Source organism: Scyliorhinus torazame, chromosome 9 (genome assembly GCF_047496885.1).
Source record: "Scyliorhinus torazame isolate Kashiwa2021f chromosome 9, sScyTor2.1, whole genome shotgun sequence".
NCBI classification, from domain to species: Eukaryota; Metazoa; Chordata; class Chondrichthyes; order Carcharhiniformes; family Scyliorhinidae; genus Scyliorhinus; species Scyliorhinus torazame.
The window spans coordinates 141,953,573-141,979,203 of NC_092715.1; the positions used below are offsets into that span (position 1 = coordinate 141,953,573).

At 49.5% G+C, this 25,631-nt stretch overlaps 1 protein-coding gene across 1 annotated transcript in view; it reads left to right on the forward strand.

The window, feature by feature from the left end:
- Positions 1-25,631, forward strand: part of tmc1 (transmembrane channel-like 1) — a 153,100-nt gene that overhangs the window by 63,283 nt on the left and 64,186 nt on the right. Inside the window, exon 7 of the mRNA XM_072517636.1 lies at positions 4,540-4,646. Coding sequence (XP_072373737.1) covers positions 4,540-4,646 — 107 coding nt within the window. The remainder of the gene's footprint in view (positions 1-4,539; positions 4,647-25,631) is intronic.

Sequence of the window (25,631 nt, forward strand, 5' to 3'; positions counted from 1 at the left end):
CTGTCTCCCTCCAGCTAACTTCTGCTGCCACCGGTTTTGTGTCATGTTGTCGTGTAAGAGAGAGGGAAATGTGTCAGTGAGTGCCATGCAATGCATTTGGCTGATGTAACTGACAATGGGAATTCCCACTGCCGGGAATTCCGCGGGTGAGGACGCTGGTGTGAACAGCCAGAGAATTTCGGCCCCCACTTGAGATCATTACACTTATTACAGCAATGTATTCAGGTTCTTGACTTCGAGCATTCTAACTTTAGGGATGAGAATTTTTACACAACCTGCTTGATGTAAATGGAGCAGAGTGCCTTTAAAATGGAGTATTAAGCCGTAACACCTTTTCTCACTTGAATCCTGCTGGCCACTATTTTAATGGCTAAACTGCAGTTTGGTGATGGGCACACCTCTCTCAAATGGGCAAGACCTCAAATTTATGTTAATTTGGGTCACCTTGTTGAATTTGGTGTATCTGTATATAAGTTATTGAAGATGGCAGGCCATGTTGAAAGGTAGATAATAAAACATGTGGTATCCTATGTTTTACTAATAGGGGCATTGAGTGCAGAAGTAAAGAGTTCGTGTTCATGATCTTATAGAGGTCTATAAAATAATGAGGGGCATAGATGAAGTAGATAGTCAACATCTTTTCCCAAAGGTAGGGGAGCTTAAAACTAGAAGGCATAGGTTTAAGGTAAGAGGGGAGAGGTACAAATGGGTCCAGGGACAATTTTTTCACGCTGAGGGTGGTAAGTGTCTGGAACAAGCTGCCAGGGGCAGGAGTAGAGGCGGGTGCAATTTTGTCTTTTAAAAAGCATTTATACAGTTATATGGGAAAGCAGGGTATAAAGGGATATGGGCCAAATGCGGGCAATTGGGACTAGTTTAGTGATAAAAACTGGGCGGCATGGGCAAGTTGGGCCGAAGGACCGGTTTTCATGTTGTATACCTCTATGAGCTCTATGACTCAATGGTAAACTTGTATAAGACACCAGTTAGCCCTCACCTGGAGTACTGTGTCTAGTTCTGGCACCATACTTGAGGAAGGATGTGAAGGCATTGGAAAGAGTACAGAGGAGATTCACAAGAATGATCCGGACAAGACCCCAACAGTGACTAGGATACTGGACAGAAACCCTAAGATTTTATTTTAGTTTTGTAAGTCTGTGAGGAAAGGATACCTCGCTCCAGGAGTGATTTCACGCAAAATAGGGATATGGTATATTAAAACAAATTTTAATACGAACACAGTATTAAAATATCTTTAAAACTGCACAATAAAAATAACTTAAAATGACCTCTTAAACATACAGTGACACAATAATCCAAATATGGACAGGGTAAATAGTGAGAAATTGTTCTCTTTCAGGAGTACATCAAGAACTAAAAGGCACAGATTCAAATAAAGGGCAAAAAGAGTAGATGTAATGTGAGGATGTTTTTTTTCACCCAGAGGATGTTTGGAGTCTGGAATAAACTTCCTGAGACTGCAGTGGAGGCTGGTTCGATCGACATATTCAAAAGGGAATTGGATTGCTACCTGAAAAGAAAGAATGTGCAAGTTTACATGGGTAAAGCAGGGGAGTGGGACTAGGTAGGCAGAATGCTCTCTCAGAGAGGCAGTGCAGACTCGATAGACCAAATGGCCTTCTTCTGCACTGTAAAGATTCTTTGATTCTGAATGAGCAAGCCACTATGCCCTTTTTACCAGAATGAAGCAGGTCAGGAAGATTCAGAGGTTCTTTGAGATAAGCTTAAATATTTCCTTTGTGCAGCCAGGTGGAGCAGACAGGTTCAGGTTGCCCATATTTCAACATCCCAGCCAACAGCTGCTCTCTTTCTATCTCACACAAAGAGCTGATTGGCTGCATACAGATGACATGCAAGAGTTAAATTACTGGGCCTGGTATCCTTCACATCGAATGTACTTCAAATTCATTCAACACCCACCCACTTGAAGTTTGCTGGGTGTTATAACCAACCCCTAAATTAGTTCACACAATTACATGCAGGAAAAGTCTATAGGCAGGAAAAAATATTTAAAACAAAGTCCACCTCTGGACAGACTCATTATTTATTGGAATTTTTTATTCATCCATGGGATGTGGTGCTGCGGGATCATATCCGGATGTCCCCAACCCCGGGAAGAGAGTTGAGGCAACATATTTATTTACAATATGATTGTGTCAAGGGATCTTCAAATGCTTGTTCTTACTCTTGAATGCTTTGATCTGGGTTTTACTTGCATTGCAATGTGCAGAGCAGATGTGATAGGTTCACTGCTTTGCCTATTGGTTACATTGATTCAAATACAGATGCAAGATTATCTGCCTGAGTGTGTAGTGAACAAGTCAGGTTACGCTAACCATTGGAATGTGAGCATTCAGTGCTCCAGAATGGAGTTGGTTACATGGGGCTGAATTTGTGCTCTGAAATTGGGTATGCAGAATCAGGAAAATTCCCAACTCCCCAAATGGCCAGATTTTTGTTCCAGGTGAGTATTAACTAGAATCGGATCCACTGCCCCGGAAAGAGTGAGGAGACTGCCAAAAAAGGCTGCTGAGTGCAATGACAGGCTGGTTAAAAGGCCCACCTTGGTGCTCTGGCCTTCATCTCAGTGATAATAAAAACATTTAAAAAGAAGTCTTCTAGCTCTCATCCCGCACCTCTCTCACCTCCCACTCACTCCCCATGCTCCTTCCATGTCAACTCATGCCATCTCATTTCCCCAACACCCCCCATAGCCCCTTGTATCCTCAATGCCAACCTATGCCCCTTTACCCATCCCCATGGTCCCTCATATCCTCCAAACAAACCCATGACTCCCTTCTCATCCCTAGAACCCTTTATAGCCCCTGTGCCAACTTAGTGCCACTTCATCATTGCATATCAACTTATGCCCACACCTACCATCCTTTGTCTTCACAAAGCAACTCACCGAGTAGCCACTATGGCTAGGAGCCATGCTGAGATGAAATAAAATAAAGTTCAAAGAATTCATTACAGACTTCTCTATATATAGGAACGTAGTAGCAGAAGTACTCCATTCGGCCCCTCAAACCTGCTCCACCATTAAACCAGCTGATCTTCTATCTCAATGTCATGTTCCTGCACTGTCATTGTATGCCTTAATGCCATCGGTGTTCCTGAAATCTATCAAATTCAGCTTTGAACAGACTCAATAGTCGGACAGAAATTTCTGCCCACCCTCCTGTACAGCATGTTTTGCGGTGGCAGAGGTGGCTCACCATTGCCTGGCAGCAGGATCTCCTGGTCCTGCTATTTTCAACAGGATTTCCCATTGTTTGCACCCTCCGCCACTAGGAAACCCAAAGTTGGGAGTTTGCCATCAGCAGGAAATAACGATCCTGCCAGCACGAAAATCCTGCCCAATGACTGAGCCTCCACAATCCTCTGGTGTAGAGAATTCAAAAGATTTATCACTCTATAGTTGAAGAAATTCCTCTTCATCTTGGTCCTGTTATATTAAAAAATGACCTCATTGATAAAAGCACATTCAGTATATTCATCTCACTTCAAGGACTTGATCCCTTATAAAAACAAAGATAGCTCCACATCAAAGATAGCTTATGTCTTTATAACCACTTGGAGTTGTAAATTGGACTGTGAATTTATAGGTCTCCACTATGATCATGATAGGTTGTAGAAACAGACAAGCAGCACTAATACTATAAAGACAACCCTCATGTCAATAAACATCTGTTGAAATTGCAAAAACTAATGTTTTTTCAACTACAGGCTTGTTTTTCTTTCAAAATTTAAAGTGCAGAGATTAACATGACTTGACAATTACACAAACATTATCCACTCTTTAATCACATCCATATTTACTCTTAACAATCCAAAATGGGTACGTGATTTTTCCAAAAAATGTTTGGAGATTCAGACTTTTCTCTCCAATTCATATAACCCATGTGGCACCTTTTTGAAATCCCAGAAATGAAAATTGCTTCCGAGTGAAGGCAGAATTAAATGTGGCATTGCCTGTGTGAACTGCAGATGTGTGAAATACATCCTGCCACTATTCGAGATCACCCCCCAAGCCCAACGAAAGTGGTGGGTACTGGGTTTGGGGGCAGATTCAAGGCTCCTGCGCCATTTTAATTAAGGAGTGGAATACTTCTGTTTCTGTGAAAAGTAGGGCCATACTGTTTTACTAAGTTCCGGATCAGGAGAAAAATTAAGTTGAGGTTTTGGTGTGCCTTAAGCAAAGGGCAAAAGAAAAAATCAGAGGGGAGAATCATGCTTCATGCCTCCTGTTCAGAAACTGTTTGGTAGAAGGTCAGGGAATATTCCTGCACTGATGTTTTTCTTCAACACGGCCATGAATGAGCCTTCCACTCAGTGCCTGTCCATAATAATGCTACTGGAATCAGCAAACAAGGAGTACCTCCCCTGTGCTTCCCTCCCTCTTCAGCAGCTATAGTATTGTGATGCTACCAAGTTGATGTGTTATCATTTTCATTTTCTCTTTAACTTCTAGAATTATTTATAGTTTCTAATAACGCTTTTATTTTGTTTTACCAGGTCACTTTGGTTCATCAGTTGCTTCATATTTCATATTCTTGAGATGGATGTATGGGATCAATATGGTTCTGTTTGGATTAACCTTTGGTCTGGTCATGATCCCTGAGGTAAACTTTAAATAAATACGATTTGATTTATTATTGTCACATGTATTAGTATACAGTGAAAAGTATTATTTCTTGCATGCCGTACAAACAATGCATGCTGTACATAGGGAAGGAAGGAGAGACTGCAGAATATAATGTTACACTTATAGCAAGGTGTAGAGAAAAGATCAACTTAATATGAGGTAGGTCCATTTAAAAGTCTGATGGCAGCAGGGAAGAAGCTGTTCTTGAGTCGGTTGGTACGTGACCTCAACCTGACGGAAGAAGGTGGAAGAGAGTATGACCAGGGTGCATGGGCTCCTTTAGTATACTGGCTGCCTTTCCGAGGCAGCGGGAATTATAGATAGAGTCAATGGATGGGAGGCTGGTTTGCATGATGGATTGAGCTACATTCACGACCTTTTGTTGTTTCCTGCGGTCTTGGGCAGAGCAGGCTCCATACCAAGCTGTGATACAACCAGAAAGAATACTTTCTACGGTGCATCTGTAGATGTGGGTGAGAGTCGTAGCTGACATGCCAAATTTCCTTGTTCTTCTGAGAAAGTAGAGTTGTTGGTGGGCTTTCTTAACTATAGTGTCGGTATGGGGGGACCAGGACAGGTTGTTGGTGATCTGGACACCTAAAAACTTGAAACTCTCGTCCCTTTCTACTTTGTTCCCATTGATGTAGACAGGGGCATGTTCTCCACTATGCTTCCTGAAGTCGATGACAATCTCCTTCGTTTTGTTGACATTGAGGGAGAGATTATTGCCGTTGCACCAGTTCACCAGATTCTCTATCTCATTCCTGTATTCTGGCTCGTCATTGTTTGAAATCTGACCCACTATGGTGGTGTCATCAGCAAATTTGAAAATCGAGATGGAGGGGAATTTGGCAACACAGTCATAGGTGTACAAGGAGTATAGTAGGGGGCTGAGGACTCAGCCTTGTGGGGCACCAGTGTTGAGTATGATCGTGGAGGAGGTGTTGTTGCCTATCCTTATTGATTGTGGCCTGTGGGTTAGAAAGTTCAGGATCCAGTCGCAGAGGGAGGAGTCGAGGCCAAGGTCATGGAGTTTGGAGATGAGTTTTGTAGGAATGATGGTGTTGAAGGCTGAGCTGTAGCCGATAAATAGGAGTCTGAAATAGATGTCTTTGTTATCTAGGTGTTCCAGGGTCGAGTGCAGGGCCATGGAGATGGCGTCTGCTGTGGACCTGTTGCAGCGGTAGGTGAACTGTAGTGGACCAAGGCAATCTGGGAGGCTGGAGTTGATTCGTGCCATGACTAACCTTTCAAAGCACTTCATGATGATGGATGTCAGAGCCACTGGACGATAGTCATTAAGGCACGCTGCTTGGCTTTTTTTTGGTACAGGGATGATGGTCGTCTTCTTGAAGCAGATAGGAACCTCAGATTGTTGTAAAGAAAGGTTGAAGATGTCTGCGAATACCCCCGCCAGCTGATCTGCGCGAGACCCGAGTGCTAGTCCGGGTACCCCATCCGGGCCAGTGGCTTTCCATGGGTTGACCTTTGAGACGGCTGCTCTGACAAATGCAATTGTTATCTCAGATACAAGTTCATCCAAGGCTTCTGGGGTGGAGGGCTTGCTCTCGCTGACCTCTTGCTCAAAGCGCGCATAGAATGCGTTGAGCTCATCAGGGAGAGGTGCATTGGAGCCAGCAATTTTACATGCCTTCATCTTGTAGCCCGTTAAGTCTTGCAGATCTTGCCATAGACGGTGGGGGTCTGTGTGGCTAGCCTGGGACTCGAGCTTGGCCTGGTACTGTCTTTTGGCATCTTTGATGGATTTCTTTAAATCATATCTGGCTTTCCTGTATAGGTCAGGGTCACCTGACTTGAACGCCTCAGACCTAGACTTCAGCAAGCAGTGGATATCCCTGTTCAGCCAGGGTTTCTGGTTGGGAAACACGCGGACCTGCTTCTTTGGCACACAGTCTTCTACACACTTACTAATGAAGTCAGTTACTGTAGTGGCGTACTCGTACAGGCTGGTAGCCATACAATACCCATACAATTGGTTATTTCATCATGAAAATGTTTTCAATTAATACTGACGTTCATCAAGCAAACCAATTGGGTTTCACAATAATGAATGGTCTATGTAAGCTATGAAGCTCTCCAGTCCCTGCAGCAACATCGCTGCAGTGGCTGGATGAAAATCTGCACCAGGACAGCTGAGACCAAATCTGGCAACCCAAGGAAAAGATAAGTGTCCGGGGGCCTGCGGTGGGAAGGGTAGGGAATGCCCGTGGGTCATGAGGGGTGGATGGGGGGAGGTGGGGTGGGGGGGGTGGGGGGGGGGGGGGATGGGGTTGAAATTGGTGGTGGGGGGAAAGAGATGAGGGAGGTCTTGAGTGGGTACCCCCGGCCAGTAGTGCCCCCTCCCCACCCCAGATCTAACTTGGATTATTTCTGGCCTCTCCCCAAGGATCTAGGTGGCATGGTGGCACAGTGGTTCGCACTGCTGCTTCACATCTCCAGGAACCTCGGTTCAATTCCGGTCTCGGGTGACTGTCTGTATGGAGTTTGGACTTTCTCCACGTGTCTGTGTGGGTTTCCTCCAGGTGCTCCAGTTTCCTCCCAGTCCAAAGATGTGCAAGTTGGATGGATTGGCCATGCTAAATTGCTCCTTAGTGTCCAAAGGTTAGGTGGCGTTACTTGGTTACGGGGAGAAGGTGGAGGCGTGGGCTTAAGTAGGGTACTCTTTTTAAGGGCTGGTGCAGGCTTGATGGGCCAAATGGCCTCCTTCTGCACTGTAAATTCTATGATTCTTCAAGCCACCCGCCAATCTAAAAATTGATGCTGGGTGAAAATTGGCCCTTAAGTGGTCATTCATTTGCCACTTAAGGGCCTCAATTCGGGAAAAGGTGCGCTTCCCACCTGAGGCCTTGCCCACTCCAGTGTAAGATTGCTGGGACGTTCCTACAGGTGGGAACATAGATTTCAAACTCCAACTCCGCCTAAAACTTCTTCAGGGTGGGGGACCTAAAATTCTGGCCCCTGTTTCATGAACGTAAGAACAGGAGAAAGCCATTTTGCTCTATAAGACTGCTCAGCATTCAGTGAGCTCATGGTTGATCTGCAACCTAACTCGATATGCTCACCACCTTTGCCCATATTTTTAGGATTTGGATTTATTGGGTTTATTGCCACGTGTACCGAGGTACAGAGAAAAGTATTGTTCTGCAAACAATCTAGACAGATCGTTCCATTCATGAACAACATAGGACATACAATAAATACACAATGTAGTGTGGCAGGGGGGTGGGAACCAGGACAGCAGGCCAATAGGTGAAGAGACTGCGGAAAAAAGTGAGACTGAGATAAATATAGCGCAGAGTAAGAGCAGGCAGAGGGAAGTCGCAGGACTCAGTGGGACTATAGGGCTGGAGTGCGATTGCTTCAATGCAAGAAATATAACAGGTAAGGCAGATGAACTGAATTAGCCTTCCTATCTCACGGCGCTGAGGTCCCAGGTTTGATCATAGCTCTGGGTCATTGTCCGTGTGGAGTTTGCACATTCTCCCCGTGTTTGCGTGGGTTTCGCCCCCACAACCCAAAGATGTGCAAGGTAGGTGGATTGAACACGCTAAATTGCCCCTTAATTGGAGAAAAATTAATTGGGTAAACTAAATTTATTTTTAAAAAGGCAGATGAACTGAGAGCCAGGATTACTTCATGGAACTATGATGTAATTGCAATTACGGAGATATGGTTAAAGGAGGGACAGGACTGGCAGTTTAACATTACGGGATATTGTTGCTTTAGACGTTACAGAAAGTGAAACAAAAGAGGTGGGGGAGTTGCATTGCCGATTAGGGAGCAGATCACAACTGTGTTGAGGGAGGACACATTGGAAGGATTTTGTAGTGAGGCATTATGGGTGGAGCTCAGGAATAAGAAGGGCGAAATCACAATGTTGGAGTGTACTATAGTCCTTCCAACAGCCCGCAGGAGACAGAGGCGCAATTGTGTAGTCAGATACTGAAAAGGTGTGAGAAAAGCAGGGTAGTTGTGAGGGTGACATTAACTTCCCCCATATTGACTGGGAATCCCTTTCAGCCAGAAGCTCGGATGGAGAGCAATTTGTTAGATGTGTCCAGGAGGGCTTTTTTAGACAGTATGTTGACAATCCAACCAGGGAGGGGGGTCATACTAGACTTGTATTGGGGAATGAGCCAGGCCAGGTGATTGACATTTCAGTGGGGAGCATTTTGGGCTTAGCGACCATAATTCTATGAGATTTCGAATAGTCATGGATAAGGACAAGAGTGGCCAGTGGGTGAGGGTGCTTAATTGGAAGAGGGCCATTTATCCAAATTAGACAGGAACTGGAGAATGTGGATTGGGAGTGGCTATTTGTAGGCAAATCCACATCTGACATGTGTGAGGCTTTTAAAGGCCAGTTGATTGAAGCACAGGACAGGCATGTCCCGCAAAGTAAAGGATAGAAATGACAGGATTCGAGAACTGTGGAACACAAGGGAAATTGTAAACTTAGTCAAAAGATAAAAGGGAGCATATGATAGGTCTAGGCATCTAAAAACCGACAAAGCCCTTGAGGAATACAGTGAAAGTAGGAAGGAACTTAAATGTGGAATTAGGAGGGCTAAAAGGGGCCATGAAATGTCTGTAGCAAACATGGTCAAGGAGAATCCCAAGGCTTTTTATGCATATGTTAGGAGCAAGAGAGTAGCAAGTGAAAGAGTAGGCCCACCCAAGTCAATTGAGGGAAGTTATGCGGGGAACCACAAGAAGTGGGTGAAATCCTTAACGAGGACGTTGTATCGGTATTCACCAGGGAGAAGGACAGGATGGTTGTTAAGGTCAGGGATAGGTGTGTGAGCGACCTTCAGTACGTCAATATATCAAAGAAGGAAGTGTTGAGTATCCTAAATTGCATAAGGTAGACAAGTATCTGGGGCCGGATGGGATCTATCCCAGGTTACAGTGGGAGGCAAGAGGAGAAATGGCTGTGGTCTTAAATGGCAGATGGAGTTTAATCCAGACAAATGTGAGGTGATGCATTTTGGAGGATCAAATCTAGGTATGAATTATACTGTAAATGGCAGAACCCTTCGGAACATTAACATACAGAATGATCTGGGGTGCAGGTCCACAGTTCCGTAAAAGTGGCAACACAGGTGGCCAAGATGATTATAATAATAATAATCTTTATTGTCACAAATAGGACTACATTAACACTGCAGTGTAGTTACTGTGAAAAATCCCTAGTCGCCACATTCCGGCGCCTGTTTCGGTACCTAGAGGGAGAATTCAGAATGTCCAAATTTCCTAACAGCACGTCTTTTGGGACTTGTGGGAGGAAACCGGGGCAGCTGGAGGAAACCCACGCAGACACAGGGAGAACATGCATGCTCCACACAGACAGTGACCCAAGCCGGGAATCGTACCTGGGATCCTGGAGCCGGAACAGTGCTATCCATTGTGCTACCGTGCCGCCCATCAAGAAGACATATGATATGCTTACCTTCATCAGCCGGGTCATTGAGTAGAGGAGTTGGAAATCATGTTGCAGCTGTAAAAATCCTTGCTTAGGCCGCATTTGGAGTATTGTGTGCAGTTCTGGTCACCACATTATCAGAAGGATGTGGAAGCTTTGGAGAGTGTGCAAAGAAGGTTCACCAGGATGTTATCTGGTCTTGAGGGTGATGGCTTTGAGGAGAGGTTGAATAAACTAGGATTGTTTTCACTGGAAAGACGCAGGCTGAGGGGAGACCTGATAGAAGTCTACAAAATTATGAGAGGGATAGACAGGGTGGATAGTCAGAGGCTTTTTCCAAGGGTGGAAGTGTCAATTACAAGGGGGAACAGGTTCAAGGTGCGAGGGGGAAACTTTAAGGGAGATTTGCGTGGTACATTTTTCACACAGAGAGTGATGGTTGCCTGGAACGCGGTGCCAGAGGATGTGGGGGAAGCAGGCACATTAGCAACATTTAAGAGGCATCTGGATGGGTACATGAATAGCGATAGAGGGATATGGATCGGGTAAGGGCAGAAGGTTTTGTTTTTAGTTAGGGCATCATGATCGGCACAGGCTTAGAGGGCCAAAGGGCCTATTCCTGTGCTATACTTTTCTTTGTTCTTTGTTCTGAATACATAGACAGACATCAGGTGAAGCATACGGAGTGTAGTACTACTCAGTAGATAAGATGCGTGGAGAGATCAGTTCAGTCCATAAGAGAGTCATTCAGGAGTCTGATAACAGCGGGGAAGAAGCTGTTTTTGAATCTGTTAGTGCGTGTTCTCCTGCCTGAAGAAGTGGTTGGAAGAGAGAATAATAGTAATAATCTTTATTATTGTCACAAGTAGGTTTACATTAACACTGCAATAAAGTTATTGTGAAAATCCCCTAGTCGCCACACTCTGGTGCCTGTTCGGTACACTGCGGGAGAATTCGGAATGTACAATTCATCTAACAGCACGTCTTTCGGGACTTGTGGGAGGAAACCGGAGCACACGGAGGAAACCCTGCAGACAAGGGGAGAACGTGCAGACTCCGCACAGACAGTGACACAAGCCGGGAATTGAACCTGGGACACTGCCGCTGTGAAGCAACAGTGCAACAATGCTAACCACTCTGCTACTGTGCCGCCCATCCCAGGTGGGAGGATCTTTGATTATTCTGCCCGCTTACCCAAGACAGCGGGAGGTGTAGACAGAGTCAATGGATGGGAGGTGAGTTTGTGATGGACTGAGCTGTGTTCACGACTCTGAAGTTTCTTGCGGTCTTGGGCCGAGCAGTTGCCATATCAGGCTGTCATGCAACCAGATAGGATGCTTTCCATGGTGCATTTATCAAAAGTGGTAAGAGTTGAGGGTGCCATGTGGTGCAGTGGCTAGTACTGGAACTGCAGCGCTGAGTACCTGGGTTCGAATCCCGGCCTTGGGTCACTGTCCGTGTGGAGTTTGCACATTCTCCCATTCTGTATGGGTTTCACCCCCACAACCCAAAGATGTGCTGGTTAGGTGGATTGGCCACGCTAGATTGCCCCTTAATTGGAAAAAGAAATATAATTGGCTACTCTAAATTTATTTTTTAAAAGCGGTAAGAGTTAATGTGGATATGCCGAATTTCCTTAGTTTCCTGAGGAAGTAAAGGCGCTGTTGTGCTTTCTTGGTCATGGCACCGATGTGAATGGACCTGGACAGATTGTTGGTGATGTGCACACTGAGGAATTTGAAGCTGTCAACCATCTCCACCTCGGCACCATTGATGCAGATAGGGGTGTGTAAGATACTTTGCTTCCTGAAGTCAATGACCAGCTCCTTAGTTTTGCTGACATTGAGGAAGAGATTGTTGTCATTACACCACTCCACTAGATTCTCTATCTCCCTCCTTTACTCTGACTCATCGTTGTTCGAGATCCACTACGGACGTCTCATCAGCAAACTTGTAGATGGAGTTGCAGCCAAATTTTGCCACACAGACATGTGTGTATAAGGAGTATAGTCGGGGGTTAAGTGCGTAGCCTTAGCTACTACGGTTGTCTCACTTATTACCCTAGGTTAACAAAAATCTATTGGTCTCAGTTTAAAATTAATAGTGATAAGACCATAACCATAGGAGCAAAAGTAGGCCATTCGGCCAATCGAGTCTGCTCCGCCATTCAATCATGGTTGATATGTTTCTCTCCCCTCTTCTCCTGCCTTCTCCCCATAACCCCTGATCCCCTTATTAATCAGGATCTAGCATGACTGTCCTTTTGTGGAAGTTCCAAACTTCTCCCACCCTTTGCATATATAAATGTTTCCTAGTTTCTCTCCTGACAGACCCTGCCTTGAATTATAATGGACATTGTTTTCCCCAAATTATACTCTCTATCCTCCTTAATATCTTGAAAACTTTTATCAAATTTCTTCTTAATCTTCTACATTACAGGTTAACCCTAGTGTGGTAAACTACTGTTGCACCTGTATTAGGTGATGTAAGGTAGGACCTGTACTACATGTTCGCCGGTAGTCACTGCCTGCTGGCTCCGCCCAGTAGGCAGAGTATAAATATGCGGGTCCTCCATTCAGCAGCCATTTCGCCAGCTGCTGTGGGAGGCCACACATCTTAGAGCAATAAAGCCTCAGTTGTATCCAACTCTAGTCTTTGTTCAATTGATCGTGCCTCAATTTATTGCTCTAAGGTGGACCTCTGAACCAAACCAGATCGCCTGCAGCTGGATCCGCAATCAAGCGACGCCAAAAAGGACTTTAATCACTGGCTAGCTTGCTTTGAGGCGTACATCAACTCAGCGACCAGCCCTGTTCTGGAGGCTCAGAAGATACAGATCCTGTACAGATCCTGTACTCAAGGTTGAGCTCCAACGTGTTTCCGCTGATCCAGGACGCCCCGAACTACACCAATGCCATGGCGCTTCTCAAAGAAAACTACGCACAGAAAACGAACACGCTCTTCGCCAGGCACGTACTCGCCACTCGCTCTCAACTCCCTGGTGAGTCCATAGAAGACTTCTGGCAGGCCCTAATCCCACTCGTCCGGGCCTGTGACTGTCAGGCCATTACGGCCACCGAACATTCCAACCTTCTTATGTGGGCCGCATTCGTAACGGGGATTGGGTCGGACTTCATACACCAAAGACTGTTAGAAGGGGCCACGCTCAACCTAGCTGAAACAAAGAAGCTAGCACTCTCCATGACAGTTGCCTCACGTAACATTCAGGTCTACCCCACCAGCCGCGCGGCCCATACCTCCTACCCCTCGTGGACCCCCAAACGGCCGCCCCAGCGGGTGCCTTACCCAGACAGTACGCCTGCACCACACGGCAGCCCGCGCACCCCGGGGGTCCCAGATGTTACTTCTGCGGCTAGCAGAAGCACCCTCGCCAACGCTGCCCAGCCCGCGCTGCCCTTTGCAAGGCTTGCGGCAAAAGGGGCACTTCCTCACGGTGTGCCAGTCCCGCACAGTCGCCGCTATCGCCCCCACCCCTCTAGCCTACACACAATGGGCACCGCCATCTTCATCTGCCCGGACCACGCGCGGCCAGTGGGCATCGCAATCTTCACCTCCCCGGACCACGCGTGGCCAGTGGGCGCCGCCATCTTCACCTTCCGAGGCCACACGCGGCGAGTGGGCGCCTCCATCTTCACCTCCCGGGGCCACATGCAGCCAGTGGGCACCGCCATCTTCTCCCCCTCAGTCCATGTGTGGCCCATGGGCGCCGCCATCTTGTCCAACCCCCGCAACAGGATCTTCAGGCGCTGCCATTTTGCCTCCCCCACGGGACATGGACATGGACAGCATTCCAGGACCTGGGCCCCCCAGGCTCCCCATCATCCAACGTCAGTGACGACCACCACGACTCGCCTCAGTGACGATCAACCAGTCTCGTCCGCACAACCTGGCCACCGCATCGACCAGTGTGAAAATCGATGGCCATGTGACCTCTTGCCTGCTGGACTCCGGGAGCACCGAAAGCTTCATATGCCCGGATACGGTAAGGCGCTGCTCTCTCGCGGTACACCCCGCCAACCAAAGAATTTCATGGCCTCCGGATCCCATTCCATCGCGGTCCGGCGGTTCTGCACGGTCACACTCACGGACCAGGGCGTAGAATTCAGCAGCTTCCGCCTCTACGTCCTCCCTAACCTCTGCGCTGCCCTACGACTCGGCCTGGACTTCCAGTGTAACCTCCAGAGCCTAACCCTCAAATTCGGCGGGCCCCTACCACCCCTCACTGTGTGCGGCCTCGTGACCCTAAAGGGTCCGCCTTCCCTCTTCTCCAATCTAACCCCAGATTGCAAACCCGTCGCCACTAGGAGCAGACGGTACAGCACCCAGGACAGGACCTTCATCAGGTTCGAGGTCCAACGGCTGCTTCTGGAGGGCATTATTGAGGCCAGCAACAGCCCCTGGAGAGCCCAAGTGGTAGTCATTAAAACTGGGAACAAACACAGAATGGTCGTGGACTACAGCCAGACCATCAATCGGTACACGCAGCTCGACGCGTACCCCCTCCCACGCATATCTGATATGGTCAATCAGATTGCACAGTATTGGGTGTTCTCAACGGTAGACCTCAAATCCGCCTACCACCAGCACCCCATCCGTAAATCAGACCGTCCATACACCGCTTTAGAGGTGGACGGTCGTCTCTATCACTTCCTCAGGGTTCCCTTCGGCGTCACTAACGGGGTCTCGGTCTTCCAAAGGGAGATGGACCGAACGGTCGACCGGTACGGTTTGCGGGCCACCTTCCCATACCTAGACAAGGTCACCATCTGTGGCCATGACCAGCAGGAGCACGATGCCAACCTTGCCAAATTTCTCCACACCGCCCTCTCCTCACCCTCACCTACAACAAGGAGAAGTGCGTGTTTAGCATGACCCGCTTAGCCATACACGGCTATGTGGTCCAGAACGGAGTTCTGGGACCCCATCCCGACCGCATGCGCCCCCTCATGGGGCTTCCCCTCCCCCACTGCCCCAAGGCCCTCAATCGCTGCCTGGGGTTCTTCTCGTACTACGCCCAGTGGGTCCCAAACTATGCGGACAAGGCCCGCCCACTCATTCAGTCCATCCATTTTCCCCTGACAGCTGAGGCACAGCAGGCCTTCGCCCGTATCAGAGCCGATATCGCCAAGGACAGGATGCACGCAGTAGACGAGACACTGCCCTTCCAAGTAGAGAGCGACGCATCGGATGTCACCCTAACCGCCACCCTCATTCAGGCAGGCAGACCCATGGCATTCTTTTCCTGCACCCTTCATGCCTCAGAAATTCGGCACTCATCCGTCGAAAAAGAGGCCCAAGCTATCGTTGAAGCTGTGCGGCATTGGGGGCATTACCTGGCCGGCAGGAGATTCACTCTCCTCACTGATCAACGGTCGGTAGCCTTCATGTTCAATAACACACAGCGGGGCAAGATCAAAAACGATAAAATCTTGCGGTGGAGGATCGAGCTCTCCACCTATAATTACGAGATTTTGTATCGCCCCGGCAAACTCAACGAGCCCCCAGACGCCCTATCCCGAGGTACATGTGCCAGTGCACAAGTAGACCGACTCCGGACCCTGCACGACAGCCTTTGTCACCCGGGAGTCACACGGTTGTACCATTTCATAAAGGCCCGCAACCTGCCCTACTCCATCGAGGAAGTACGGACAATCACCAGGAACTGCCAGGTCTGTGCGGAGTGTAAGCCGCACTTCTACCGGTCGGACCGTGCGCGCCTAGTGAAGGCCTCCCGCCCCTTTGAACGCCTCAGCGTGGATTTCAAAGGGCCCCTCCCCTCCACCGACCAAAACACGTATATTCTCAGTGTAGTCGATGAGTACTCCAGGTTCCCCTTCGCCATCCCATGCCCCGACATGACATCTGCCACCGTCATCAAAGCCCTAAACACTATCTTCACTCTGTTCGGTTTCCCCGCCTATATCTACAGTGACAGGGGATCCTCATTCATGAGCGATGAGCTGCGTCAGTTCCTGCTCAGCAGGGGTATCGCCTCCAGCAGGACGACCAGCTACAACCCCCGGGGAAACGGACAGGTAGAGAGGGAAAACGGGACGGTATGGAGGGCCGTCCAACAGGCCCTACTGTCCAGGAACCTCCCAGCCTCTCGCTGCAGGAGGTCCTCCCTGATGCACTCCACTCCATTCGCTCACTGCTGTGCACCGCTACTAACAATACACCCCATGAACGTCTTTTGGCCTTCCCCAGGATGTCCACATCCGGGGTGTCGCACCGACTTGGCTCGCAGCTCCAGGACCATTCCTGCTCCGTAGACACGTCCGCCTCCGCAAGGCGGACCCGTTGGTGGAAAGGGTGCAATTGCTCCATGCCAACCTCCAGTATGCCTACGTGGCGTACCCCGACGGCCGCCAGGATACTGTTTCCCTCAGGGACCTGGCATCAGCAGGTTCCACACACACACACCCCTCCGGCCCGGTGCCACCCTCCCCTCCCCTGACGCTCCCAGCATTAACCCCACCAGGACATCCGTCCTTCCCCTGCCCATGCCCGAGGATGAAGAGGATTTCGGCACGCTCCCAGAGTCACCGAACATCAGGCCACCATCGACATCGCCGCCACCGCTACATTGCTCCCAGCGGAACATCAAGGCACCAGACCGGTTAAATCTCTAACTGGCACCGGACTTCAAAATACATTTTTTTGTTTCCCCTGATCAAATACTGTAAATATAAATTCATTGCTGTATATAGTTCTCCACCACCCCCGCTGGACTCAATTTTAAGAGGGGGTGAATGTGGTAAACCATTGTTGCACCTGTATTAGGTGATGTAAGGTTGGACCTGTACTACAGGTTTGCCGGTAATCCCTGCCCTCTGGCTCCGCCCAGTAGGCGGAGTATAAATATGCATGTCCTCCATTCAGCAGTCATTTCACCAGCTGCTGTTGGAGGCCACACATCTTAGAGCAATAAAGCCTCAGTTGTATCCAACTGTAGTCTTTGTTCAACTTAGTTTGTATAGTCACTCTTTGTACATTAACCCTGGATTCCAGGCACCATTCTAGTTAACCTAAGCTGCTCCGAGCTCCAGGAAATTGCCGGCTAATCTCTTTCTATGGTACACTGTCCCCATTTGGGTAGGTCGCGCACGTGGGGCGGGATTCTCCCGCAATCGGCGGGATGGCCCGACGGCGGCGGCAAGAGCGGCGTGAACCACTCCGGCGTCAGGCCACCCAGAAGTTGCGGAATCCAACGCACTTCCGGGGGCTAGGCTGGCACCGGAGGGGTTGGCGGCACGCCAAACGGTGCCGAAGGGCCGGCGTGGTCCCGCGCATGCGCAGAACCGCCGGCGTGTTCTGGCGCATGTGCAGGGGGGGTGTCTTCTCCGTGCCGGCCTTGGCGGAGCACGGCATGGAAGGAAGGAGTGGCCCCATAGTCCCTATAGTCCCGCTGATTCCTGAACTCCCATTCCCCTTGTATTCCATTCCTCGAGCTATAAAGAGCAGTATTCCATCAGCCTTTTTGATTATTTTTTGCACCTGTTCATAAGATTTTAATGCAAGATTTACTTTGTGGCAGCTAAGACACCAGAAATCTTTCCTTCACTGTTGAAGAAAAATTCAAGCAATAAATTTCTGCAAATCAATTATTCCTCACTCCATTGAAGTGCTCACCATAGTTGTTTAATGCCCTGCCCTGTTTTCCACTACTGCTTTATGGAATACAATAATAATAATCTTTATTGTCACAAGTAGGCTTACATTAACATTGCAATGAAGTTACTGTGAAAAGCCCCCGGTCGCCCGGGCAGCACGGTAGCATTGTGGATAGCACAATCGCTTCACAGCTCCAGGGTCCCAGGTTCGATTCCGGCTTGGGTCACTGTCTGTGCGGAGTCTGCACATCCTCCCCGTGTGTGCGTGGGTTTCCTCCGGGTGCTCCGGTTTCCTCCCACAGTCCAAAGATGTGCAGGTTAGGTGGATTGGCCATGATAAATTGCCCTTCGTGTCCAAAATTGCCCTTAGTGTTGGGTGGGGTTACTGGGTTATGGGGATAGGGTGGAGGTGTGGGTTTGGGTAGGGTGCTCTTTCCAAGAGCCGGTGCAGACTCGATGGGCCAAATGGCCCCCTTCTGCACTGTAAATTCTATGATAATTCTATGATATTCCGGCGCCTGTTCGGGTACACAGAGGGAGAATTCAGAATGTCCAAATTACCTAACAGCAACGTCCTTCGGGACTTGTGGGAAGATACTGGAGCACCCGGAGAAAACACACGCAGACACAGGGAAAACGCGCAGATTCCGCACAGATAGTGATCCCAGCCAGGAATCGAACCTGGGACCCTGGCATTGTGAAGCAATAGTGCTACCATGCTGCCCATAGAATCCTCCATCGAATCAATTTTTTAATAGTGTTTTTCCAAAATTAGCATTATGCTGGCAAGGTCACATTCATTTCCCATTCCTCTTTATTTTTAAATATCATGGTCTTTTTGTACATTTCTCTGCAACTCTTGTGGCGATGACGCTCCAACAATAATGTTAGTGTCAGTGTATTGTTACCAAACAGAAGTTTTGTCTGGAGGCCCCATTGATCTACATACCTGACAGTCAAGGACCATTCCCACCAATCCACGGTGGCTGCCATGTTTGCCCATTTGCTCCAGTCGGTCTTATGTCTTTGCCGTTGGGTTCAGCTGGGAGTTGGGCCTGGCGTTAAGATGGTTAAAATCAGGACTGAAGTGTTTGACCTTTTCTGCTCTTACATTCAGGGGTATTGTACCATCATGGTTATGTAGCTGAATTAATATTCCAAAGGCTTGGGCTAATGGTCCAAAGACATGAGCTAAAATAGCAATTTGGAAATTTAAATTCAATGGGTGGAATTTTCCAGCCCTTTCCACTGGCGGTATCTTCCAGACCTGCCAAAGGCGACCCTCGTGCTGGTTCTCCAGTGACAGGGCGGGCAAACCATGCAAAATGGTGTAGACATCGGCAGGACCAGAAGCTCCCGCTGGCAATTAATGCTGATATGCCTCTGTCACGTGAAACCCTGGTGCAGGGGAGCCTGGAAACGTTTGGCTAATGACTTAAATGAAATGTGGAATTTTTTTAAAAGGTAGCATCACTGGTGGTGATCATGAACCCATCAGGCTCACTAACATCCTTTAGGGACAAAGGTCTATTGTTCTTACCTGGTCTGTCCAATATGTCACTCCACATCAGCTTATGGCTGACTCTTAACTGCCCCCAGAAATAGCTGAGCATGCCACTATCCAAAATATGGTTCATTACCATGTCCACAGAAATCATTAGATATGGACAACAAATGCTGGCCTTAACAGTGGTATTCATATCCTGTTCATAAAAAATAAACATTTCAGGATGTTGCTCGGTGCTGCTTTTATGAATTCATAATTTTGGGGCTTTCCTCTAGTGCAGACCTTCCAAAATCACTTTCAGTGATTGCCCCATTATTCTGGATGGATTACATTCTGGACTCTGGTTGTCTAGGCACTGAGATCTCACAAATGCTGGATTGAGGCAAGATCTTTCGCTTCATTTGCTTTTCAAACAAAGCTGAACTGGTTATCAATAACACCTAATATCAGAAATGTTCTCCTCAAAGACTGTTATAATTGTAGTGGAAGATCAGTGGAAATTATGCATTGGGTTTTACAAACTTCTAAAATTATAGTGACTAAATATGACAATAACTGAGCATCACTTTATTTTTAATGAATATTTTATTAAAGATTTTCCATCAAGGACCCTCTCAAGTCGAACTTTATTCGCTCCAGGCTGAGGAACCCCACCATACCGCTAACCCAGGTCTCCACACTCGGGGGTTTTGAGTCCCTCCACATTAACAAGATCCGTCTCCGGGCTACCAGGGAGGCAAATGCCAGTACCTCGGCCTCTTTCGCTTCCTACACTCCCGCATCATCCGACACCCCAAATATCGCTACTGTTGGACTAGCCTTCACCCGAGTGTCTAAAATCCTAGACATCGCCCTCGCAAACCCCTGCCAGAATTCTTTAAGCGCCGGGCATGCCCAAAACATATGGGCATGGTTCGCCGGACTCCCTGCACATCTCGGGCACCTGTCCTCCACCCCAGAAAACTTACTCATTCTTGCCGCCGTTATATGCACCCGATGCACCACCTTAAACTGAATTAAGCTGAGCCTGGCACATGATGAGGAGTTCACCCTGCCCAGGGCGTCGGCGCACAGGCCCTCATCCAGCTCCTCACCCAGCTCCTCCTCCCACTTGCCCTTCAACTCCTCCACTGAGGCTTCCTCCACCTCCTGCAGCTCCTGATATATGTCCGACTCCTTCCCCTCCCCTACCCAGATTCCAGACACCACCCTGTCCTGGATCCTACGTGGGGGCTGCAGCGGAAATGTCCCCACCTGTTTTCTAAGAAAGTCCCGAACCTGGAGGTACCTGAACGCATTCCCCAGGGGCAGGCCGAATTTCTCTTCCAGCGCCTGCATGCTATGGAAAGTCTCGTCTATAAACAGGTCCCCCATCCTCCTAATACCTGCCCTATACCAGCCGTGGAACCCCCCATCTATCCTACCTGGAGTAAATCTATGGTTATTCCATATCGGGATCCACACAGAAGCCCCCTCCTCCTGCCTGTGTCTCCTCCACTGCCCCCAAATCCTCAGTGCCGCCGCCACCGGACTTGTGGTGTATCGCGCCGGTGAGAACGGCAGCGGAGCCGTGACTAGTGCCCCTAGGCTGGTGCCTTTGCATGACGCAGCCTCCAGCCGCCCCTATGCCGCCCCCTCCTCCATCATCCACTTCCTAATCATGGCCACATTGGCTGCCCAATAATAGCTGCAGAGGTTCGGCAGACTCAGTTCCCCCCCCCCCCCCGGCTTCGCGCCAAGAATGCCCTTTTAACTCGCGGGCTTTTATTCGGCCACACAAATCCTGTAACAATCCTATTCACCCGCTTAAAAAAGGACTTGGGGACTTCCTGTGGTGTGGGCAAGCAGGGCGGCCGCAGCAACAAGAGCTCTCGCCGGTGGCCGAGATTCGCGGCGATTTCGGGGAAATCCCCGAGTCTTCACGCACCCCCCGACTATCGTCGGCCTTTGGGGCCGTCGCGAGCAGCCAGCGGGACCGGTTTAAAGACCGGCAAAGAACCCCGCGCAGGTGTCGGGCGGCGGGGGCTGAGGCGCTGGGCCCAGCGTGGCGTCGAGGTCAGAGCAGCAGGGGCGGAGCTATGAGCAGGCCGAGGCGGCAGGCCCGAGGCAAGGGCACTATGTAGGGAGGGTGCTCCACGTCGGATGGCTCCCACCTAGGAGGGAGAAAGAAGGCTGTGAAGCCTGGTCCCAGGGGAGCTTTGGGTGAATGCAGGGGAGAAAGAAAGAAGGTTTAAGGAAGTTTGGTAAAAGTTTTTTTTTCAGAAAAAGAATAAGTCACATTGATGAAGGACAGAAGGGTGAAGGGGGAGAGAGGAGAAAAGAAAGAAGATAAAAAACAATAAGCCGCTAAAGGATGCGAAGAGCAGCGTCGAAGAAAGGAGGAAACGCGGGTTCGCCGCTGAAGGAGAAGACGAGCAAAAGTGTTGACAGGATGGCGGAAGCCGAACTGCAAGGCGGGGCCGCACTGCTTACGGTGGAGAAGATGACAGAGGTGATGGCGGGGGAGCTGGAAAAACAGTTTGCGAGGCACATGGAGGCCTTGAGGAAGGGGACGGCAGTTGCGTTGAAGTCATTGGTGGAGGAGGCAATTGGCCCGGTGAGGGTGGCGGTGGCAAAGGCATCGGCCGAGGTGAGAGAGCAGGGCGACAAGATGAAGGAAGTGGAGGAGGCCGTGTGACGACACAGCGACCAGGTCACTTCGATGGGGGACCTGCGGAGCTGCGGAGGGTGGTGGAGGTTAACAGAGGACTCCGAGCAAAGCTGGAAGACTTGGAAAACCGCTCAAGGTGGCACAATTTGAGAATTGTGGGCTTGCCCGAAGGGACAGAGGGCCCAAGGCCAACGCAATACTTCGCTAAGAAGTTGGCGGAGCTGATGGAGGAGGGTGAGAGCCCCACCCTTTATGAGCTAGACCGAGCTCATCAGTCATTAAGGCCGAAGCCCAAAGTGAACGAGCCACAAAGGGCAGTATTTATCTGCTTCCATAAGTTTTTGCATGAAGGAGAAGGTATTAAGCTGGGCGAAGCAGAAGCGTGAGGTGCTGTGGGATGGTACTGCGGTTCGGATCTACCAGGACTTAACGGTGGAGTTGGCAAAAAGACGAGCGGCGTTTGGGCGAGTGAAGGCGGCTTTGTACAAGAAGGGGGTGCGATTTGGTATGGTGTACCCGGCGAAGTTGAGAGTAACATATAACGCCAAAGACTTTTATTTTGAGACAGCGGAGGTGGCTGAGGCGTTCGTGAGGGCAGAAGGCTTGGGTCAGACGTGAAGAGCGGAACTGGAAGAGAGAATGTGGACTGTGTTTGAGCAGCTGGAAAATGTATAAATGTTACAACTTTCTTTTTACTGATTTGTATTGTAATTGACTTCTCTTTGCATTGTTACAGAGTCCAAGTTAATGGCGTTCTGTGTTGCGACGGTTAAATGTTATGTTAGTGAATTGTAGGGGTTGGATTGTTGGGTTTGTTTTGGTGTTTTTTTCTCTGGGACTGGGTGGAAGGGGCGAGAGGTCTTGGCGGGGGGAGCCACTCGCGCTAGCTAACTAAAGTCAGTTAGTGAACGGGGGTGAGGTGAGAGGAGGGCTGCGGACGTTGGAGCTTGGATAGCAGGCTTCAATAGGCCTACGTGGCGAGCGAGACGGGGGGAAGGGATGGATGTTGGGGGATGTTTTTGTAGGGGGGGTTCTTGGGAGGGGGAAAGGGGTTCGATGTTAACAATGGACAGGGGCGGATCAGGCTTATGGGGCAGGGCCCAGTGGCATGGTGATGGTGGATAGGAAAGGTGGGGGGGGGGTGAGAGACCCCCAGTAAGGATAGTCACGTAGAACGTGAGAGGGTTAGGAGGTCCGGCCAAGTGGTCAAGGGTGCTTGCGCATCTTAAAAGTTTGAAAGCCGATGTAGCAATGCTGCAGGAGACTCACTTGAGGGTGAAGGACCAGGTGAGACTTAAAAAGGGCTGGGTTAGCCAAGTGTTTCACTCCGGATTTGATGGAAGGGCTCGAGGGGTAGCGGTGTTGGTCAGCAAAAGGGTACGCTTCCAGATGGAGAAGGTGGTGGCAGATCAGGGGGGTAGATACGTGATTGTGGCATGGGCTCTGGAGAGGAGATTAGTAGCGCTGTTAAGTGTATACGGCCCCAATTGGGACGCTGTGGGATTCGCGAGGAATGTGTTTGGGGCCATCCCCGACTTGGACACACATGAGATGATTGTGGGGGGGGGACTGGAACTTGGTGCAGGAGCCAAGGTTGGGCAGATTACGGCCGTGCTCGCTGGTCCCATCAGGGGGAGCAAAGGCGCTGGCTGGGCTAATGGTGGAAATGGGAGGGGTGGACCCTTGGCGGTTTCTGCACCCAAGGGAACGGGAGTACTCGTTTTTCTCAGCGGTCCTTAAGGTATACTCGTGGATCGACTTTTTTGTGGTGGGGAAGGCTTTGCTGGTTGGAGTCAAGGGTTGGAATACTCTGCAATTGCAGTGTCAGACCACGCTCCATGTTGGGTGGATATGGTGCTGGAGAAGGGGGCAGCGCAGAGACTGGGGTGGAAACTGGATGTGGGGCTTTTGGGGAACCAAGTGTTCTGTGAGAAAATTGAAAAGGTAATTAAGGTGTATGTAGGTTTCAATTGTACGGGTAAGGTGTCGAAGGCAGTCGTCTGGGAGGCTCTAAAGGTGGTGGTGAGGGGGGAGGTAATTTTGTTTAAGGCCAGAGTTGACAAAGAGGAGAGGTTGGAGCGGCAGAGGGTAATAGATGAGATGTTGGAGGGAGATAGGAGGTATGCAGAAGATGGGGATCCAGCGAAGCTGGAAAAGAGGAAGGAACTACAGGCGAGCTTCGACCGACTGTCCACCAGGAAGGTGGTGCGCCAACTGAGATGAGCAAGGGGTGCAGTTTATAAACATGGAGATAAGGCGTATGTTAACAGGTCAGCTCCGGAGGGAGGCAGCGGCAAGGGAAATTCTTTAGGTGAGGGATAGGGCAGGGAAGTTGGTGGTGGCTCCAGTGCTGATTAACAAGGTTTTTTGAGGAGTTTTATGAGAGGTTGTACAAGTCAGAGCCGCCCGGGGGAGACCGTAAGGTGCAGGAATTTCTAGATGGGTTGGAGTACCCGAGGCTAGGGGAGGGGGACAGGGCTACATTAGAAGGAGCAATAGTGGAGCAGGAGATAAAGGATGCAATTGGGAGGATGCAGTCGGGGAAGGTGGCAGGGCCGTATGGGTTTCCGGTGGCACCCCTGATGGTGGGGATGTTTGAGGAGGCGATAGGGAAGGGGGTGTTGCCGCAAACCTTGGGGCAGGCATCGATTTCACTGTTGCTAAAAAAAGATAAGGATCCGACGGAGTGTGGGTCGTATCGGCCCATATCACTTCTGAATGTTGACGCAAAAGTGTTGGCGAAGGTACTGGCGGGTAGGCTGGAGGAGTGCCTCCCGAAGGTGATAGGGGAGGATCAGACGGGGTTTGTGAAAGGGAGGCAGCTGTTTTCGAATATTAGGAGGGTTTTGAACGTTGTTGTGGCACCGGCGGAAGGGAAGGAAACAGAGGTAGTTGTGGCATTGGACGCCGGGAAGGCGTTTGATCGGGTAGAATGGGGGTACCTGATGGCAGTGCTGGAGTGGTTTGGAATTGGACCAAGATTTGTGAACTGGGTAAAGCTATTATATAAGGAGCCGAAGGCGAGTGTCCGCACAAACAATATCAGTTCGAGATACTTTTCTCTCCACCGTGGGACGAGACAGGGATGTCCTATGTCCCCCCTGCTGTTTGCACTTGCGATTGAGCCGTTGGCCATCGCATTGAGAAGTTCGGGAGTATGGAAAGGAATAGTGCAGGGGGGGATAGAGCATAGGGTGTCCTTATATGCCGACGACTTACTGCTGTATGTGTCGGAACCGAGTGCGTCGATAGGAGGAATATTGGAGCTACTGCGGGTATTTGGGTCTTTCTCGGGGTACAAGCTGAACCTGGACAAGAGTGAGTATTTTCTGGTGTCTCGGCCGGGGGTGGGGGCCGGGGTGTGGGGGCTGCCACTCCGTAGGGCAGGGACTCATTTTAGGTATCTGGGGGTGCAGGTTGCCCGGGCGTGGGGGAGGCTTCGCAGGTACAACATCACTAGTTTGGTGGGGAGAGTGAAAGCCGGTCTGGCAAGGTGGGATGGCCTTCCTCTGTCATTGGCGGGTCGGGTACAGGCGGTTAAAATGAATGTGTTGCCGCGATTTCTATTTATTTTTCAATGCCTACCGATTTTCCTGCCAAAGTCTTTTTTCAGGGAGATTGAGGGAAGGATTACCTCATTCATATGGGGAGGGAAGGTGGCCAGAGTGAGAAAGGTGCTGCTACAGAGGGGAAGGCAGGCAGGGGGTTTGGGTCTCCCGAACCTGTTA